Consider the following 20,586-nt stretch of genomic DNA (forward strand, 5'->3'; position numbering starts at 1 on the left):
TTTCTTTATAACATCAATTTCTTTTATGCAAGTCTTAAAAAAAGGAAGTGAACAAGAAGTGAAATAACGTAGAAAATTATTTTATGTATTTATTTACCATCTCTTCTATTTTATATATATTTCAAAAATTTTGAAAGAAGCCCATTCACCATTTTGTCAAGATAAAACTTTATATTTAATATTGACTAATATACCTGAATTTTACTTTGTTTATTAATAATACCTCATAATAATCTTAAATTAAATTAATTTTTTGATTTATGTCACTTCACATAGTTAAAATAAATTTTTGTAATCGAATAATTTGCAAATATGGGCACTAAACCAGATCTATCGCATATGGTCTCCTTATTAGTCCTTTGTACTTCAGAAAATAGTCTGCTGCTCACCATTGATAATGCAAGTAGTGATCATTGGATACCGTCTGTTAAGGCAGAACCAAATGCTAGCTGGTCGAAACTAATTACTAAAGAATCCCAAGATGTATGATCACTATTAACAAAAGCCTATAAGTACTAGCATATTTAATTTCTTATTTTTTGTAATTATTTATCTCGTTAAGACTTCATCATTCAATAGTTAAACCTTATTTTAAAATTATTACATACGATATTAATACACTGGGCAAGGGACGTACGGACACAGCAATTTATTTTAGGGGGTTCCAAATAAAAAGTAATGCAGAATATGCTTTTTAGGGCGCCATTTTTAAACCAAAAGCCTAATATTTAATCCAATTTATAGATTTTAGGGGGGGCCTTGGCCCCAGGGCTATAACATTACACAATCTGAAAACAAATTCTTAATTTTGTATTAGGTACGTTGATAATAGAACTTTTGTCGCTCTGCTGGATTTGTAATAGAACTATTTTATGAACTAAAAAGCCCAGATGCTGACGCGCCTTTTTTTCTTTAATTTACTACTACCGAAATAAAAAAAAAACGACGTCAGCGGTGGCTGTGAAATGAAGATCGATGTCACTTTATATGGGAAATGTCATCGATCGTCATTTACCAGCCAACTGGACGCCGTTTTTTTCTCGATCCTACGGTTACTACTACTGCTCTTTTGTATTAGATTTTAGGAGTGAAAGTTGCCCCAAAATTGTTAAGGATGTATAAAATATGGAATCCGAAAAAAGAGAATGCACATCTTATCCACTGCGTATTTTATGTTGTGGTGGAAGTCAGCGTTAAAAATAAGACAAAAAACTCTATGGGAAAGGTTTGTAAATTGATTTACACTTAAACGGCCTCTACACTATTCGCGAAGTAAGCCGAAGTAGGTCATAGTCGAATAATGAATAGGGTTGCTTTGTGTTTCCCTGTCTAATAGAAATAAGCCGAGACGAGACCAAGTTAAACGAGGAAACACGAAGTAATCCTCTTCACTAATCAACTTTCACTATTCGACAGCTGTTTTACACTAAATAATAGTAGGCGTTGTAAAAACAGTAAAACGTCTGAGACATACTTTTAAACACCAAAACCTGCACTATATGCCTGAAATGTCAACATTTCTCGGAATAGTTTCAGAAATAAACTGGGGTGAAGATTCTTTTATTTGAAATCACTTATAAAAAAACAACAAAACATTCAGTATACAGGGTGGTCCGAATTGTATTCCGGAAACTTCGGCGGCATATTCTACAGATAAAAATAAACAAAAAAGTTCGTATAAATGTATGCCCTTAAATGCTTCGTTTCGGGGATACAGGGTGTAGAAATTTCATTTTTATTTCGATTTTTTCTAAATAATTTCTAAAGTAACGTCAATATTCGGATGAAAATTGGTGTGTGGGAGTTTTTTGACATGAGAAATTTGATTTTGATGTCAATATGACTCCTATTTGTAGGGGGCGCTACCTACATGTGTTTTAACTGTTTTTAAGAGTAATAACTTTTCGTCCATATCTGTATAAAACTGCTGAGTGAAAAAATATACATTTCCGTGACTTTCTAAGTAAAAAAATGCTTCTTGGTAAAAATCGCTGCGAGCAACCGTTCTCAAGATATTTAGAACGGAAATAGTGAAAACATGTCATTATTGACAAAAAATAAACACGCGTTGAGCAGATAGTTAGTTATTTAACTGAAATAATAAATTTGGGAAATTTTAATTTTTTTTAAATTAATCATAAATTTTCTGTGAAAAAATGATGATCAAATAGCTTCTGGCGAACTTTTGACACAAAAAGATTTCAAATTTATGATGTCAGTCTAATAACTATTTAGTCAACATGTTTAATTTATGTCAATGATTACAGGTATTGATAATTTCGATTCCAAATATCTCGAGAACCATGACTCGTAGCAATTTTTACAAAGAGACCTTTTTTTACGTAAAAGACATCTTAAATGTAGATATATTTTTTATTCAGTAGTTTTATACAGGTGCGGACGAAAAGTTATTACTCTTCAAACCGGTTATAAGAAGTATGTAGGTGGCGGCCTCTACAAATAGGAGTCATATTGACATGAAAATCAAATTTCTCATGTCAAAAAACTTCCAAACACCAATTTTCATGCAAATATTACGTTACTTCATAAATTATTTGGAAAAAAAACGAAATAAAAATGAAACTTTTTCACCCTGTATCTCCGAAACTAAGCATTTTAGGACATATATTTATACGAACTTTTTTAATTATTTTTATCTGCAGAATATGTTGTCGAAGTTTCCGGAATACAGTTCGGACCACCCTGTATAGAAGCCTCCCCAAACACAAAATCATAAAAATTTCTCTGCGGAAATACATCATTCTTTTATTTTCCTCAAAGTTTTCAGCTATTCTAAAGTTGAAAACCTGAAAATTATACATGTACGCAGAAAATTTTCGTACCATATTATTCAAAAAATCCTTCCAAATACTAAATAAACAAGTATTTTTACATAACTGATTTGAGCTAAACTAAAGAAGCCCGAATTCAGCAATTCTATGTTGAAAAACTCGAAAAGGATGCATTTCCACAGAATTTTTTTTATGACATACTGTTCCAAATACTAAATAAACAAATATTTCTTAAATAACTGATTTCAAGAAAACGAAACTTGGGCCAAAACAGCCTCTACACTATGCGGAGAACTCTTCGAAACAGTAGAAGGTCGCATTTTGTCGCCCAAATTTGTCGCATTTCGACTTATTTCCAGTCGGTTCGGTTTGCCTCGACCTACTTTCGATTCTTAAATGCGTCTGAAAACTACTGGTTAGAAGGGCGTGTGGGGATTTTTTTAGCATTTCCTGTTGCCTCGTTCAATTTTGTTTCGTTTTGAGCTATATTCAAAACGTGGCGGTATCTGTACTCGAGGAAAAGGATTTTTTTCATAAATCTCAGTGAAATAAGTAAACCTAAACGTTTCCAAAATAGCTGTTGTTACGATGATATTTCGTTAATTACATCTCCATTTTATGTTGATATATACCGGGTGTTGCATCGTCGAGCGGGACATAGGAAATCCCATGTAAATTTTAATGGGGTCAATTATTGGCTTCCCTAATTATTTTGGAGTTAATTCCACATAATAACCCACATTCAAAAGAATAACTTTAGATATTTTTGATTAGCCCGTTTACGTGTTATCGCCGATTTCTTTTTAAATATTTCTCCTTTCTTGTGGCCCTGTATTTACTTATGAGCACCAGTCACGGTAAAAGATAACTGTCAAATGAAGTTGTCATTTCAGAAATTTACCTATTTAGTGCCTTATTATTATTGAAAACCGATACCTGGAAAATCTACAATAGCAAGGAATATCCAGAGATTTGAGACCAAAGGTACCCTAATAAATAACTGCAGATGTGAAGCAAGGCAGGAAGAAAGAGAAGATGCAAGAAATGATACCGACTTGGAAGTTTTATTGTGCGTGGAAGAGAACGATGGAAAGATCAGCACAAGGAAACTTGAGGATGAAATAGGAATAGATCACACTACAGCGTTTCGAATTTTGAAACGACATAAATACTATTCCATCAAATATGAAAAGCACCAAGAGATACGAGATAGGGACGAAATACGGCGGCAGGCGTTTTGTTTTGATATGATGGAAAGAGCAAACACGGATAGGGAATTTTTAAAAAACATATGTTTCACTGATGAATGCACGTTTACCTTAAATAATAAACCCAATGTTCAAAATTATCAATATTGGAACAAAGAAAACCAAAACAGGTTTGTCGAAACAAGGACGCAATATCCACAGAAAGTAAATGTTTGGGCAGGGATATTCTGACACAATATTATCGGGCAATTATTTCTTACGCGAAATTTAAATGCAGAATATTATTTGGAACTACTCGAAAATCATATTTTACCTGCTTTACATGATGCCGCTAGGGAAAATCAGGAAGTTTGGTGCCAAATGGATGGCTGCCCGGCACATAGTACCCTGGCTGTTCGGGAATATTTAAACAATAGTTTTAACGGAAACGTTATTGGCCTAAATCATACAGTAAATTGGCCACCAAGGTCTCCTGATATTTCGCCAAATGATTTCTTTCTCTGGGGCCATTTAAAAAACAGGATATACAAGGATAAAAAATACCCAAATACCGACGAATTAAAAAATGCTATTTCTGCCGAATGGAATAGAATTTCAGTTTACCAACTAGCGAATGTAAGAAGAGAATTTTATGATTGCCTAGGTTATTGTCTAGCAGCCGATGGAGGAATATTTGAACATCTTCTTAAATCCTAAAGTTCTAACAATAGTACCTAAATTAATAAGTTATTGAATATTGTAATAATACTATATAATTAACCTTGTAATTCATTACTTAATTTTACTTTAATTCATATTAATTTGTATTTATAAATACATCTTTAAGATTTCCGATGTAGGAATGAGTTTTCAATAATAATAAAGCACTAAATAGGTAAATTTCTGAAATGACAACTTCATTTGACAGTTATCTTTTACCTTGCTGGTGCTCTTTTTTTTTTTTTTTTTTTTTTTTTTTTTTTTTTTTTTTTTTTTTTTTTTTTTTTTTTTTTTTTTTTTTTTTTTTTTTTTTTTTTTTTTTTTTTTTTTTTTTTTTTTTTTTTTTTTTTTTTTTTTTTTTTTTTTTTTTTTTTTTTTTTTTTTTTTTTTTTTTTTTTTTTTTTTTTTTTTTTTTTTTTTTTTTTTTTTTTTTTTTTTTTTTTTTTTTTTTTTTTTTTTTTTTTTTTTTTTTTTTTTTTTTTTTTTTTTTTTTTTTTTTTTTTTTTTTTTTTTTTTTTTTTTTTTTTTTTTTTTTTTTTTTTTTTTTTTTTTTTTTTTTTTTTTTTTTTTTTTTTTTTTTTTTTTTTTTTTTTTTTTTTTTTTTTTTTTTTTTTTTTTTTTTTTTTTTTTTTTTTTTTTTTTTTTTTTTTTTTTTTTTTTTTTTTTTTTTTTTTTTTTTTTTTTTTTTTTTTTTTTTTTTTTTTTTTTTTTTTTTTTTTTTTTTTTTTTTTTTTTTTTTTTTTTTTTTTTTTTTTTTTTTTTTTTTTTTTTTTTTTTTTTTTTTTTTTTTTTTTTTTTTTTTTTTTTTTTTTTTTTTTTTTTTTTTTTTTTTTTTTTTTTTTTTTTTTTTTTTTTTTTTTTTTTTTTTTTTTTTTTTTTTTTTTTTTTTTTTTTTTTTTTTTTTTTTTTTTTTTTTTTTTTTTTTTTTTTTTTTTTTTTTTTTTTTTTTAAAATACAAAGTTCTAACAATACAAATTAATAAGTTATTGAATATTGTAATAATACTATATAATTAACCTTGTAATTCATTACTTAATTTTACTTTAATTCATATTAATTTGTATTTATAAATACATCTTTAAGATTTCCGATGTAGGAATGAGTTTTCAATAATAATAAAGCACTAAATAAGGTAGAAATTCTGGAAATGACAACTTCATTTGGACAGTTATCTTTTACCTTGACTGGTGCTCATAAGTAAATAGGACCATAAGAAAGGAGAAACATTTAAAAAGAAATCGGCGATAACTCGTAAATGGGCTAATCAAAAATATCTAAAGTTATTCTTTTGAATGTGGGTTTTAGTGCTCTTCAATAAACCTAAATAGAATTATTCTCTAAAACAATTAAGGAAGCCAATAATTGACCCCATTAAAATTTACATGGGATTTCCTATGTCCCGTCCGACGATGCAACATCCGGTATTCCACAACAGACGTTTCAAAAAAAAATTTCAAAGAATTCCAAAAAAGACGTTTCTTTTCAATAACTCGGGTTAATACTGAACACTCACAAATATTTCAACTATTTTAGTACCGAGGAAAATTAAAATGGATTCTAGAATCGGATTTGCTGGGTCTGTGGCAGTCCAATTCTCTTAGATCTCCCGACCTTTTGGAATTGTATCACTTGGCCAGAGAATATGACGTTGGTCATTTCTATACAGTTGAGCCGGCTGAAGATATAATATTAGCAAAAAACGTTGCGGAAATTACTGACGATATATTAGTTTCTGGAAAAACTACCAACTACCAACAGCTGATAGAGTCTTCTCCCATAGATAAGTTAGGTGAATTATTTTGCCCAATAGTCCGCCTAATGAGCCAGGAAAGATTTGTACAGAGAACGTTCAAAAACTGACAGAAAATTCACTTTTCGGAAGTAATTACCCAAGTGCATCAAAATTACCGATAATTTTTCATGAAAACATATTGTCTAAAAACTGCATGAGTTTTTCCTTCGATGTCGGGCTCTTATGACAAAATATGAATATAAACGAATGCTGTTTTTTATTGACAACATTCTTAAATGAAAAATTATCAGAAAATATCTTGTACCGGGTGGCCAACTAAGAATGGACGCCGGCTGTATCTCAGAAACTAAAACTACTTATCGTATAACTTTGGGAAAAAAAATCTAATAAGTAAATCGACCAAGAGAAATCGCTGGAAATTATTTTCAAGTTCGAAAAATGCCCAACAAATGCAATTTCATCATGATGGATCCTCTAACAAAATTGGCAATTCATTTCTTAGAAATTATGGATAGTTCATTTCATTCAGAAATTAAAAAGTCCAATCATTCGCCATCCTAGAATTCCTGCGTAAACATTTACCGACCAACGGTCTTTGTGCTAAACTACTTCCATTAAGGGTAGATTTGGACCAGTAGTGCATATTGTTAAGATTCGCACCTTCGTTCGGTGCTATATGAAAAGTGACCCAAATGACATAAACTTTATAATATAATAATAAATAACACGAACAATAGGTAAAACACGAAAACAAGTAAAATCAAGGACGAACTTGGATTAATAACTAAATGACGTTACATGAAATAAACCCCTAGTTTTCAACCATACGAAATTCGGCTGTTTTTTGTTAAAAGCAATATGGCGGTACAAAATTCCTAGAAATTTGAATAAAATTATTGATTAAAAAATGTCTATACCTATGTGGCGGATTCATCTATCCAAAAAATCCTTATAGGTTTTTCGCCACTGCACTGCAAGAAAAATCTACAAAATAAAATAGTTATTTTTTGTAAACACTTCTGCGTTAAACCTAAAACGGACGCTGCTTGTCAGAAGTTGTGTTTACAGTAATAAAAATTTGCCTAACAAAGAAAAAAATGCTTAACGTTTCGGAAAGATTTCTCTTTCCGTCGTCGGAAGCAAAACAATATAAAGAATCAAGAAAAAAACTATTTAAAATATTTAAATTGAACTATTCGAGAACACTTTACTTTTTAAAACAGATACGTCTACAAGAAATCGTTGACGTTCTGTTAAAATGACATTATATTAAGTTAAACTTCAAAATTAACAATTACTACCTGATAATTACTTAATAAGGTAAAACCAAAAAGCCCAAACTTTCTGTATGATTATTTTTAAATTTCATGTATGTTATGTTTATTTATGTAATGTTCTTTAAAATCAAAGAAGCGATTGCCATACATTACTAACATCTACAGATGCATGAGCAATACATTCATTTTTATTAGATTGAATTAAAAAAGCCTCTTTTATTTTTCTTTTAGAGGCTACAAGGGCGTAGATAAGGGGGGGGGTACTGGGGGACAGTACCCCCCCCTGACGCTTGACGAGATACGAGAATTGAAATAGTCATTGACTATGAAAGGATTTTTTTTAATTAATATCCGACATATAAGAACACTTTGTATGCTTTTAATTATGTTGATTTATCGTTCATAATATGTTTGACCTAATTAAAAGCACACAAAGTGTTCTTATTGGCCAGGACAGATTAGTGGGGTTAACTATAATTAATATCCATAAAGATATTGAAATAAATGTTGATGGTGTTATTGATAGGTTTTCCAAACAGCGTACTAGAAAACTTGATTTTGTTTTGTAGTTTTATTTATAGTTTATAGTTTTTATAGTTTTTTTTTTGATAGTTTAGAGTTTTTTATTTATAGTTTATAGAAAATTAACTAATACACGTCGTTGTTTCATTTTTGTTTCTGTTATTTACAAATCTATATTTTAATTTTTGTGTTATGTTTTTATATCTTTTTGAAGACAGAAAAATCGCCGTCGTTTTAGTTCGAGAAAAAAATTCCGAGGGTGATTTTTTTTGCGACTTAATCATAGTACCACCCCCATAGCATACACCTATCTACGCCCCTGAGAGGCTATCGCTTCTTTCATTATAATTTTGGCGTTATTAAAATTTATTCTATGCCCTGTGTCCCATGAATGCTGACAAATCTTAGATTTGTGAAAATCTCCCTTTCTTAAATAATCTTTATGTTCTTTAGTTCTAACATTTAAGGGTCTAGATGTTTCACCAATGTAAAATTTATCGCATTCACAGGGTATTTGGTATATTACATTTTTTGTTTGTTGTTCTGTATTCATTGGTTTAGTATGTGATAAAATTGATCTAAGTGTATTTTGTGTTTTGAAAGATGTTTGTATGTTATATTGTTTTCTTACCCTTCTTATTTTTTCCGAAACGCCTCGTATGTATGGAATTGTAAGTTGTATATATTGTGTATTGTTATCTTTGTGTCTATGATTTGGGGTTTGTATTTCGTTTAATGTTTTGTCAATAAAATATCGTGGACAGTCGTTATATCTTTGTTTAGTGAAATGTCGTCTGTACATATTATTTTTGCCCTATCATATAAACTTTTTATAACACCTTTTTTTACACTTATACTGTGATTAGATGTGAAATTTAAGTATCTATCTGTGTTTGTGGGTTTTCTGTAAACATCTAAAATTAGTTTATTTTGAAATGTTGAACACTAAAACATCAAGAAATGGCACAAACGGTTACCTCTCTCTACTTCTAAAGTAAATATTATGGTAGGTTCGCGAGAATTTATATATTCCAAAAAAATGTCTATTTCAGAAACGTTATGTTGCCATATTGCAAAAATATCATCAACATAACGCAGCCATATTACAGACTTTTTTGAAAAACTATTTATTGTATTATTTTCAAAATCTTCTATAAAAATATTACTTAACAAAGGAGAGAGAGGTGATCCCATTGCCATACCGAAATCTTGTTGAAAAAATTCATTATTTAATTGGAAATAAGTAGTTTTAACACAAAGTGAACAATTCCAAAATACTATCTATGTTTAATTTTGTTCTATCTATTAAATGTGTATCTTGTTCTAATCTGTCCCTAACTATTTTAAGTGATTTATCTACCGGCACATTAGTGAAAAGACTAACAACGTCAAAAGTAACCATTAAACTGTTAGGTGTTATATTAATTTTTGAAATTTTTTCTATAAAGTGTGGTGTGTTTTTAATGTATGAATCGGTGTTATTTGCAATCGGATTTAATATGTCTAGTAAACATTTTGCTAACGGATGGCATGGAGAATTTATACTACTGACTATAGGTCTAAAATGTATACCCTGTTTGTGTATTTTCGGTAAACCGTATAAATGAGGTGGTTTACTGTAATGGGGTGTTAATAATGTTCGTTGTAAGTCTGTTAATATATGTTTGTATTTGTATAAAGTTCTGTATATTTTTCTTTCAATAGTTGGTGTTGGGTCTTTTGCAAGTTTTGTGTAACTACCGTTATTTATAAGATCTGTAATTTTGTTATTATATTCGTCTAAATCTATAACTACTGTAGCATTACCTTTATCTGCTTGTAATATTTTAATTGTTTTGTCTATTTTTAAATTTTTAATAGCTAACCTTTCTTCTCTATTAATATTAGGTTTAAATTTAATAGGTCTTTCTAGAATAATTTTTGACCTAACACGATATTCATCCGCGTGTTCTAAAGGTAATTTTTGTGCTATATTTTCAATAGCAGAAGCCAAATCTAATTTTGAAACGTTTTTATCAGTTACGCTAAAATTTAAACCTTTTGATAAAACTGATTTTTCAGAATTAGATAAAACTCTTTTAGAAAGGTTACTACGGTTTTGTTAATAAATTCGTGTTTATTTGTTATGTTTTGATTTATATTAGCGCAATATCTGTTATGATGTCAAATAGCGCTCTCTAGCTACCACGAAAAAAATTATGGAAACAAAATTTATAATGGGAATCACTAAGGAAGAAAAGCTCTTTTAAACGAGCCCTAGTTTGTTTAAATCGGGTAACCTAAATCAGAGTTATCCTTATTTTAACAAAAGCAAGTTTAACCTTCCTCCACCACTTTATTTTATGAGATAGAGCAAAATACTCTATATCAAAAAAATTACAAATTTCTCGATGATTATAATAGTAATATTTAAAATACTTGTTAACCTGCATATTTTTGAGAAAAACCCTGTTTTCTGATTGGCTATTAGAGAAACGGCCCCTAGCGGGCATTTTTCGAACTTGAAAATAATTTCCAGCGATTTCCCTTGGTCGATTTACTTATTAGAATTTTTTTCCCAAAGTTATACGATAAGTAGTTTCTGAGATACAGCCGGCGTCCATTCTTAGTTGGCTACCCGGTACGTTACGGGTAGTACGCTTATTGGTCTATAGTTTCTGATGACTTCTTTGCTGGCCTTTCTTCTGAATTATGTTGGCGCTATTCCAGTCTTTGGCGGATTTCTTCTAACAAAATGTTATGTGACTTTTTAATTCAAAGGTAGATTTATTTCTCTGATATTTTTTGGATAATATCCAAAAGCACGACAATATTATTGTCAGCCGAAATCGTCGTTTTTCTCGCTTGAAAATACTCTAGTTGTTAGTAAAACCAACGCATTTCATATTTAAACAAAACTTGTATCAAATCATATTAAACACAAGGAACTTGTACAATTACTAATTTTTAATTTTTTAATGTGATTTTTGGATTCAGACGTTCTTGATATATCCCAAAAATCTTAAAAGCTAAATTACTCTTTAAACTTTAGAGAACTATAAATGATTATGAAACCTTCTGGCAACTAATTTATTGACAAGCTAAATGAACACTTTTTAGTTTAGAAAGCAATAAAATATTAATCGAGTTTGAATATTTTTAGCACAAGAACAACTCTATAGCAATCTGTTTCTACCATATTGTTATCCAGCTTGTTACATGAATTTGAAAAGCTTCTCCAAATTTATGACCGATGACTTGGGTTGGCCGAAACCTCAGATGATTTTTCTGTTTAGGTAAATATTTTTTATTTGTTTTAAGGAGTGTACAGGGTGGGTCAAATTGGACGTTTTTAAAGAAACTAATATCTAAAAGTAATATCGGTGTTTGGAGCTCAATTTTTATCAAAAACAAGATGGTGAAAACAGCACATATCAGATATCTGTTACCGTTTCGGAGTTACGGGGTGTTTTTCAAAAATGTGCACTTTTAACAAATCGCTGTAACTTTTTTTCTATGGAAAATTTTGCATTTTTGTGAAAACATTTCCAAAGCACCTTTTTACGTAGAATTTAATGGTTTAAAATATTTTTTTAAAGTAATAATTTAAGAGTTATCAACAGAAAAATTGATTTTTTATTAGGGATACCCTGTATATTTTTATTTAAGTAAAAAGAACTTAAAATTACCTTTTCAAAAATATAGCACACTTGATATTTTGTTAAAGACCCCTTCGAATTACAGAATTTTTAAAACTTCGCCACTTTTAACTAGTAGGCTTTGAACCCCTTATTGATGATCTGCCCCTAATGAAACTCGAAAACATATTTTTCCAGCAAGACGAGGCACCGCCTCAGAACGCTGAAGTTATCAACAAATGTTTGCAACCAATTTCGAAAATAATTTAATAGCTAACCAAGGTCCTAGCCGTTGGCCGTCGAGGCCGTCGGACTTAGTGCCTATGAATTTTTATCTTTGCCGAAGAATAAAGGTTTTAATCTAGACAAGAATTAGAAGTACCTACTTAGCAGTAACGCGAGGATATCTTTCACCCCCATTGAGTTAATGAATTTCGCGAGAAATGTCCAAAAACTGTCCCGTCTGTCCATAACAGAAAACGGTCGACATGTCAAACACCTGTAGCAAAAGCTCATGTCTTGGTTTGCTATTTATTTTTATTGTTATTAGATATACCTTAAATGTGTTAATGTTGTTAAATATAGTTTAAATTGTTATCAAATTCTACATATCTCATGCAAATTTTATTTTCGTTTTAGTTGCTACTCACAGCTAGAATTTTTTTGCATTACGCTGGCGCCGTTCAAAGCCTACGTATTCAAAGTGGTCGAATTTTTAAAAACTGTATATCTCGTAGAGGAATCGAGCAAAATATCAAGCAATATACAGGGTGTCCCAAATAAAAAATAAAATTTTCTGTTAATAACTCTTAAATTATTAATTTAAAAAAATTATACGTAAATCATTAAATTCTTGGTAAAAAGGTGCTATGGAAATGTTTTCACAAAAATACAAAATTTTTCATAGCAAAAAAGTTACAGCGATTTGTTAAAAATGCACATTTTTTAGAAACACCCCGCAACTCCGAAACAGTATCAGATATCGATGTGCGGTTTTCACCATCTTGGTTTTGATAAAAATTGAGCTCCAGACACCAATATTAGTTTTCGTCTATCTCCTATAGAAAAGGATGTTGCCCTTTAAAAGCGTCGAATTTGACCCACCTTGTACACATCAAACAAACTACTGCAAAACAAATTCAAACTTTTGTTAATGGTTGTAAATCTGCTCTCCCTATCGAAGCAACGTTTACTTACAATAGTTGTAAACTAATTTGTACGTGTTTATCGGTTACATTTCCGTTTTGGAAATACGTTGGCTCTAATTTTGAGGAGACAAATTAATAAACTGGAACTGGTGATATAATAATTTTGCATTTTTTTTTAGATCAGCTGACATTAATAATAGATACGGTTTGTCATTCAGAGAATTGCTATATTTCTTGGCAGCAATCGACCCGAATACTGGCCATGGAGGAACTGCAGCCGAACTGAGATGCAGATATATGTTTAAGTATAGCGTTTTAATAATAATTTTTAATGATTTGCCATAGTTAGGGTCAATTCACACTGTATTGCCGATCACGGGTCCTGTATCTCGATCAACTGTATTTCGATCCGGTAAAATATTACCAAGTGAGCCGTCAAGTTGCAAAACCCGCCTTTTCCCAAAAACGTTGTTTCGAGATAATAAGCAAAAACTGTTTTAGCAAATGTTTGAAGCTATTTTACAAAAACGTGGCCATTAAGTGGAATCATTGGTTTGTATCTGGTTTTTGTAGAAATAAAAATTAATATTTAATATTTAAAGAGAAACAACACAAACAAAAATCGGATAAGGCCGGGTTATGTTGCAGTATATGCATATGATGCATATACTGCAACATAACCAGATATTATTTTACCAGATACATAACAACGATTCCACTTAATGGGCACGTTTTTTGTGGGTTTTGCTTCAGCAAGATATTTGCATTAGCGATGGGAACTATCGAATGAATTAGATTATCGAATGGTTACTGAATGAATGATTTCAACTATCGAATGGTTTTATTCGAATAAAATCATTCATTCATTTGTATACTAAAGCATACATATGTGACAACCTCGCCGTGCGACTAAATGGTTATCGTTGAGCCACGACTATCGAATGCTTTTGATAAATGAAATTTAGTATTCGTTTGATTTTTGTGTGCGTCAGTGCATTATTAGTTCTTCCAAATTTTTATAACTTGCCTTCTAAATACTGTGCTATTTTTGCATTTATTAAAATATTTAAAATACTAAAATAGTAGTGTTTTTTTTAAATTGACGATTGTGTGCATTTAAATTGTTGATTGAAAATTTGTGTGATTTTCCGATCTTTCAATTATTTAATTTTATACGGTATATGGTCTATTTTTTTAATGGGAAATTTTGAGAAGTAGCAATTTTTAAGAGAGATGTGGTGAACTTACAATTCATTTTAAAAATACATATGTATTTGTATTTTAGATGTTTTAGTAATATGAATTAGTTGAACTTAATAATCATATTTACGTAATGTGGTTAAGTAAATGGGGTTATCGAACTCAAATTTTGGGATGAGAAAATTAAATTGATTGATTAAAGTTTTACACGTGCCAATTTAAAAAAAAAAGTAGTACTAAAATACTAATACAAAGTAATAAAAAGTAATACACATATATAATTTTGATTTCTAATTTTTTATTTATATTTTTCTTCTATGCTTAGAAAATTAATAAATGTTTATATTTCATGATTTTAAAATTTGTTGTTAATATAACAAATTAGTTCTGTAATTATTATTATTTAATAATCCAACGTTGCGAAAAAAATTAGAGATTATATTATTTTTAAATAGGATCTAATATAAATAATTTTAACTTCTAATTTGTTGTTTATATTTTGCTACTACTTAAAAAATATGTTTATATTAAATGATTTTAAATTTTGGTGTTAATAGGTATAACAAATTATTACTGTTATTATTATTTATTAAACCAATTTTGCTTAAAAACATTAAAAGTCATTTTCCTACATCCAAAATAAAAAGTATTATTGCAGTGTAACAACAGAATATTAATAAAAAAATGCAAAATATACAGTCATATTATCCCTAACTAACTATAATACCAAAGAATAATATTCTTTGCTAATACCAACTAATACGAATATACGGCAACAGAGCCGTTCATAATGTATTTTCTGTGTAAATACTAGCACCTCAATAAAAAAAATAATGTGTCCTTATCTTTATCTGACTCCGCAAAAAATCAAAGATGCCGGCTTTTTTCATACCATTGCCAAAGAGTAGATAAGACTTCTACTCTTTGCCATTGCCACCGACCGCCGACCACTGTCGGGTTTCTAGGAAAGAAACCTACGTCGCCGCGCGACAACTAAAATCCAGTTTAAATTTTATTATAATCGATCCTGACGAATAAATCAATTTTACAAATGAATGAATTTTATAAATGAATGGTTTTTGCTGCCGAATTAATATATTTCAAGGCAGATGACCCATCTATTCGATATTTTTATTCGAATAGTTTTCGACGAATGTTTTCTTACTAGCTATCGAATTATTCGAATGAATTGCAACTATCGAATGTTTCGATAGTGTTCATTCGATAGTTTCCACTACTAATTTGCATCCTAACTTGGAATTATTAGGTATGCTATTTTATTAAAGTTAGGTAAGGATTTGAAATGGACAAGATACGTCAGTAGTAATACTATATTATCTATACAACAATATTATTTAATTAATATATACAATATATTATTTAATTAATCAAATTGTATCAAAACCCCGGTGTAGAGTATACTGGGTGGTGCATCGTCGTTGGAAACGGGAAATCCCATGCAAATTTTGAATTGTTCAAATATTGGCTTCCCTATTCATTTTACAGCGAAATCGTGAATAGATTTTTTAAAGTTTATGTGTGGTAAATAGACATGCCAAATTTGAACAATTTTGGACCAGCCCATTTTGCGTTATTTAAGAAAAATTGCATCTATTTTTAATTTAAAAACGAACAGACATAATCAAACACCAGTCAAAATCTGACATACCTTAGGTTTACAAACTATGATTTTGTCATTGTCAAAAGTAATTTAATTTTAATATTCAGGGGAAATTAACCGAAACATGTCAGATACACTGTCTAAGCTATTTCCCGGCGTAGTACCATTTTACCATGCTCACTTATTATTTACGTGAATAACAATAAATTATTAGTAATGAATATTAAAATTTTATTAATATTACGTTCGAAATTGACGCTGACAAATCAAGGTATGTCAGTTTTTGACTGATGTTTGATTGTTACCTATTCAGTTTTAATTTAAAAATCGATTCAGTTTTTCTCAAATTACTCAAAATAGGCCAAACCAAACCTAGACATTAAAAAAATCTTTTTACGGGTTTGCTATATTTATTTTTATTTTTTATTTTATTTATTGCTAAATTGATTTACATCAACAAATATTACGAAAATTTCAATAAAATTTCGTTACATATTTAGTCATATACATACATTTATAGTTTCATAGCACCTAGCAAATTAAATTGCTGTGTGTGCTAGACACTCTAATAATAACTAATAACTACATGAAAGAAATGAATTATAGGTGCAACAGAAAGAAAATAACCATAAATACGCAAACCGAAATTACAACAGTCGAAACAAAAAAAACTCAAAAACCCAGTGTGAATAAATTTCTTGCACTAAAACAAATATAAAACAAGCACAAGTGTCCCAATAAGGAGCGGCAATTGGCGGGGATGAGAGAGGTCAGCGGGATGTACATTTTATGTATACAGGGTTGTTCACCACATACGACACGGGGTATTGTAGCTAAACGATTAGATTTTTACAAATTGTAAGTTTTGGGTTCGTTGAAGGACTATTAGAGCTACAATTTAAAAATATTTTTACGAGATACAGAGTGTCCCAAATAAATAAAAAATATCAAAGTTGTATTTTTTTAAATGGAACACCCTGTATATTATTGCATTTTTAGTTTCTACGATTAAAATAAAGGTAAATTTGATTAAGGTTTATTACACTTAAACCTTACCGTTTTTGAAATATTTTGCAGACAATAAATTGCAGTATAAATTTTAAGGCTTCATTTCTCGGAGGATATCAAAGTTTTTAATACTAAATATTTACTGAAGTTTATTTATTGATCAGTTATTGTGTTGGAATAATAAAAATTATACTACCTTATACAGAGTGTCTAAAAATTTATTTTAAATAATTACTAGCTTTAAACGGCAATAACTTATTTACTTTAAATAGAACCCCCTGTATATTTTATGAGAATCAAATGCACAATTTAATTGTCTATCAAATTGTATTATACCATTTCTTACCTATACCTTCAAGTTTTCGTAGAAAATGCATTTTCTTATAATTTAGACCTCATTTATCAATATACCCATGGAATATTGACATTTTAGATTGTTTTTATAACAACAAATGTACAAAATGTACAGACTAGTAATATTATCGTTTTAGTAAAAATTAGCCCATTTGTATGCTAAAAGAAAACTATTTAAATCTTTATAAAAGAGTATACCATTAATTAAATATACCACCAGTATTTCCGCCCAAATACTAATTAACTACATACTTAATTGTGTTCGTTAATAAATTATTCTAAATAAATGTGGATTTCAATCAGAAATCAATATAATAATAAGTTATGAAATAGAACGTCTCTGTTGTTACAAATAAGCATTTGTCAAAAAATTAAATATAATTTTTAAGGTGTTACTTTTTACCACACTGTCTAATACACATACATAATTCAGTTTTTTAGTATTTGGAGCAATTATTATTAATCAACGCAAACAGTCAATTAATGTAGTTTGAATACTGAAATCATATTAATTGGTCCTCTTTAACAAATATTTAAACAGTTTTTTTTTATTTTTTAATGAAATAAACGAACTATATCGACAATATTAGTATCTGTACTCTTTAATAATTTGGTACATCTTTAAAAATAATCTAAAATGTCAGTATTCCATGGGTATATTGATAAATGAGTTCTAAATTACAAGAAAATGCATTTTCTACGGAAACTTGAAGAGATAGGTAAAAAATGGTATAATACAATTTGATAGACAATTAAATTGTGCATCTGATTCGCATAAAATATACAGGATGTTCCATTTAAATTAAACAAGATATTGCCGTTTAAAGCTAGTAATTATTTAAAATAAATTTTTAGACACTCTGTATAAGGTAGTAAAGTTTTTATTATTGCAATACAATAACTGATCAATAAATAAATTTCAGTAAATATTTAGTATTAAAAACTTTGATACCCTCGGAGAAATGAAGCCTTAAAATTTATACTGCAATTTCACAAAATTGAAGATATTTCAAAAACGGTTTAAGTGTAATAAACCTTAATCAAATTTACCTTTATTTTAATCGTAGAAACTAAAAATGTAATAATATATAGGGTGTTCCATTTAAAAAAAATACGAATTTTAAAACTTATGTTTAGTTCAATGCAAGTATTTTGTGTACCGCACTTTTTTTCTTATTTATTTATTTTTATTTATGTATTTTTTGAAAGAATCTTAAATTTTTTCTGCTGGTTAATTATACGTACGTTATATGGAATTACATTAAACAATTTAGGTGCAAAATAAAGTAATGTTCTTTGTACGTGAGATCTGTGAAAACATAAAATCAATAGGGGAGCCAATATTTGAACAGTTCAAAATTTGCATGTGATTTCCTATGTTTCCAACGACGATGCACCACCCGGTATACTATAATATATATTATCAGTTTGGGACTATATTTATGTAGATTTTAGGGTCAACTATTAATGTGTATTATTAGGTAATTTTTTTTTAATGGGTAAGGCCATAGGGTAAGGCAGGTTTTGCAATTTGACGCCTCAAGTATGGACTGATGTCACCAGAGGTCAGTCTCACCTCTGGTCTCACTGAAGCAGTCTCACTGATTCAGTAATACTGAACGAATAATGAACGTGAGAACACATTTTCAGTTAAACTGAAAAAAGTATATGCATACTTTCAGCGAAAGTGAAAGCTAGTTCTGTCTGTAAAGTAATCTATATGTCTGTAAAGTAATGTACAACGAACTAGTACGTTGTACAGGGTGGTCGAAATTGGTCTGTTTTAACAGAAAAAAACCTATTTCCTGACTAGATAGAGCAAAACCGACATAGGTGTCATGGGCTCTATTTCTGAGAAACGTTTAATGGCGTAAACCGCCTGTTGATATTTTGACTGCCAACTGAGATACGGGGTCTTTTTGAATTTTTTACCATTTCGAAAATTGCCCATATCTTTTTTATTTTGCGGAATAATAAAATTCTGTAAAAACGTTATTAAGGCACTTTTTTAGGCACAATCCAGTGGCGTAGTCAGTTTTTTTCTATGCTTGTTCTTTTTGTCAGAAATAATAAAAAATATAATTTTTTAAATGGAAATCATAGTTGGTTGTGATCACAGGACCTAGCAGGCCAAGATATTGGATCCCTTGTTCCAATCCAATTCTCTCTAAGTTCTCCATTTAATAGTGCCGTTGTAACCCTGGCTTTTTAATTGTAAATCGTAATACTAATATAGAATGTTGATTTACCTTTTCAAAAGACTTTAATTATGCAGATAAATAATGATATAGAATATTCAATTGTGGTAAAAAATAATTAGGCAACTATAGGTCAACACAAAATCAAGGCCCGCTTGGATACAAAGATAAAAAACGTAATATTTCTCTCATTTTTAGAAAGAAATACACATAACTTTATATCGTTGGAAAGGGTTAAACGCCAGCATTTTTTTAAGTTCATAGCCAACTATGATTTCCATTTAAAACATTACATTTTTTATTATTTCTGACTAAAAAAGCAAGTATAGAAAAAAACTGACTACGCCACTGGATTGTGCTTAAAAAAGTGCCTTAAGAACGTTTTTTCAGAATTTTATTATTTCGGGAAATACAAAAGTTATGGGCAATTTTCCAAATAGTAAAAAATCCAAAAAGACTCCGTATCTCTTGGCAGTCAAAATATGAACAGACGGTTTAGGCCATTAAACGTTTCTCAGAAATCGAGCCCATGACATCTAAGTCGGTTTTGCTCTATCTAGTCAGGAAATAGGTTTTCTCTGTTAAAACAGACCAATTTCGACCACCCTGTACATTATTTTAGTTTTTGCTAAATTCATTTTGAAACCTACTTTATTCCTGGCTGTATTTAGTTCGTTAATTTATATCGTACTAGATATATAATACAATAAGTAGATCATAATTCCAAGAATTATGAATAGTAATACCCAGATCGCACATTTACATCCTCAGAATGTCCTGAGGATATATGTTTAGGACATTTGGACGTCCCGAGGATGTACGTTTAACATCCGCGAACGTCCCCAGGACATACCAGGGATATCCTTTGTTACAAAACCATGAATCCCCGGTACGTCCGATATGTACTTCCTCGGTAGGTTCAGAAAGGACTTCCCCTGTACGTCTATTTGAACCTCCTCGGGAGGTTCAGAAAGAACTTCTAAAGTATATAACTTCTACATATGTGTTAAAAAAATGATAAATAAACACAAATAATGTATATATTGACTTTATTGGACTTTATTGGATAAATACCTCTATATAAATAAATATAAAGGAAGAATTTATTGGGCAAGTCCACAGAAAGATTAGTCATGAGACATGACTAAAACATGACTACCCGTAGACACTCAGTGTTTCTGCTTTCCGG

General features: G+C 29.5%; 1 protein-coding gene across 2 annotated transcripts in view; it reads left to right on the forward strand.

The window, feature by feature from the left end:
• Positions 1–240: 240 nt before the first annotated feature.
• LOC115874277 overlaps positions 241–20,586 on the forward strand; it is a 54,461-nt gene continuing 34,115 nt past the window's right edge. Inside the window, exons 1-5 of one of the 2 annotated variants that reach the window (XM_030889378.1) lie at positions 241–483; positions 1,079–1,225; positions 6,233–6,488; positions 11,394–11,526; positions 13,196–13,321. In XM_030889378.1, the coding sequence (XP_030745238.1) occupies positions 313–483; positions 1,079–1,225; positions 6,233–6,488; positions 11,394–11,526; positions 13,196–13,321 (833 nt within the window). In that variant the 5' untranslated portion in view covers positions 241–312. Of the gene's footprint in view, positions 513–1,078; positions 1,226–6,232; positions 6,489–11,393; positions 11,527–13,195; positions 13,322–20,586 lie in introns of both variants that reach the window. The other variant, XM_030889379.1, reaches the window with a different exon arrangement.

This window comes from Sitophilus oryzae, unplaced genomic scaffold (genome assembly GCF_002938485.1).
Source record: "Sitophilus oryzae breed Bouriz unplaced genomic scaffold, Soryzae_2.0 scaffold_125_pilon_pilon, whole genome shotgun sequence".
Lineage (NCBI taxonomy): Eukaryota > Metazoa > Arthropoda > Insecta > Coleoptera > Curculionidae > Sitophilus > Sitophilus oryzae.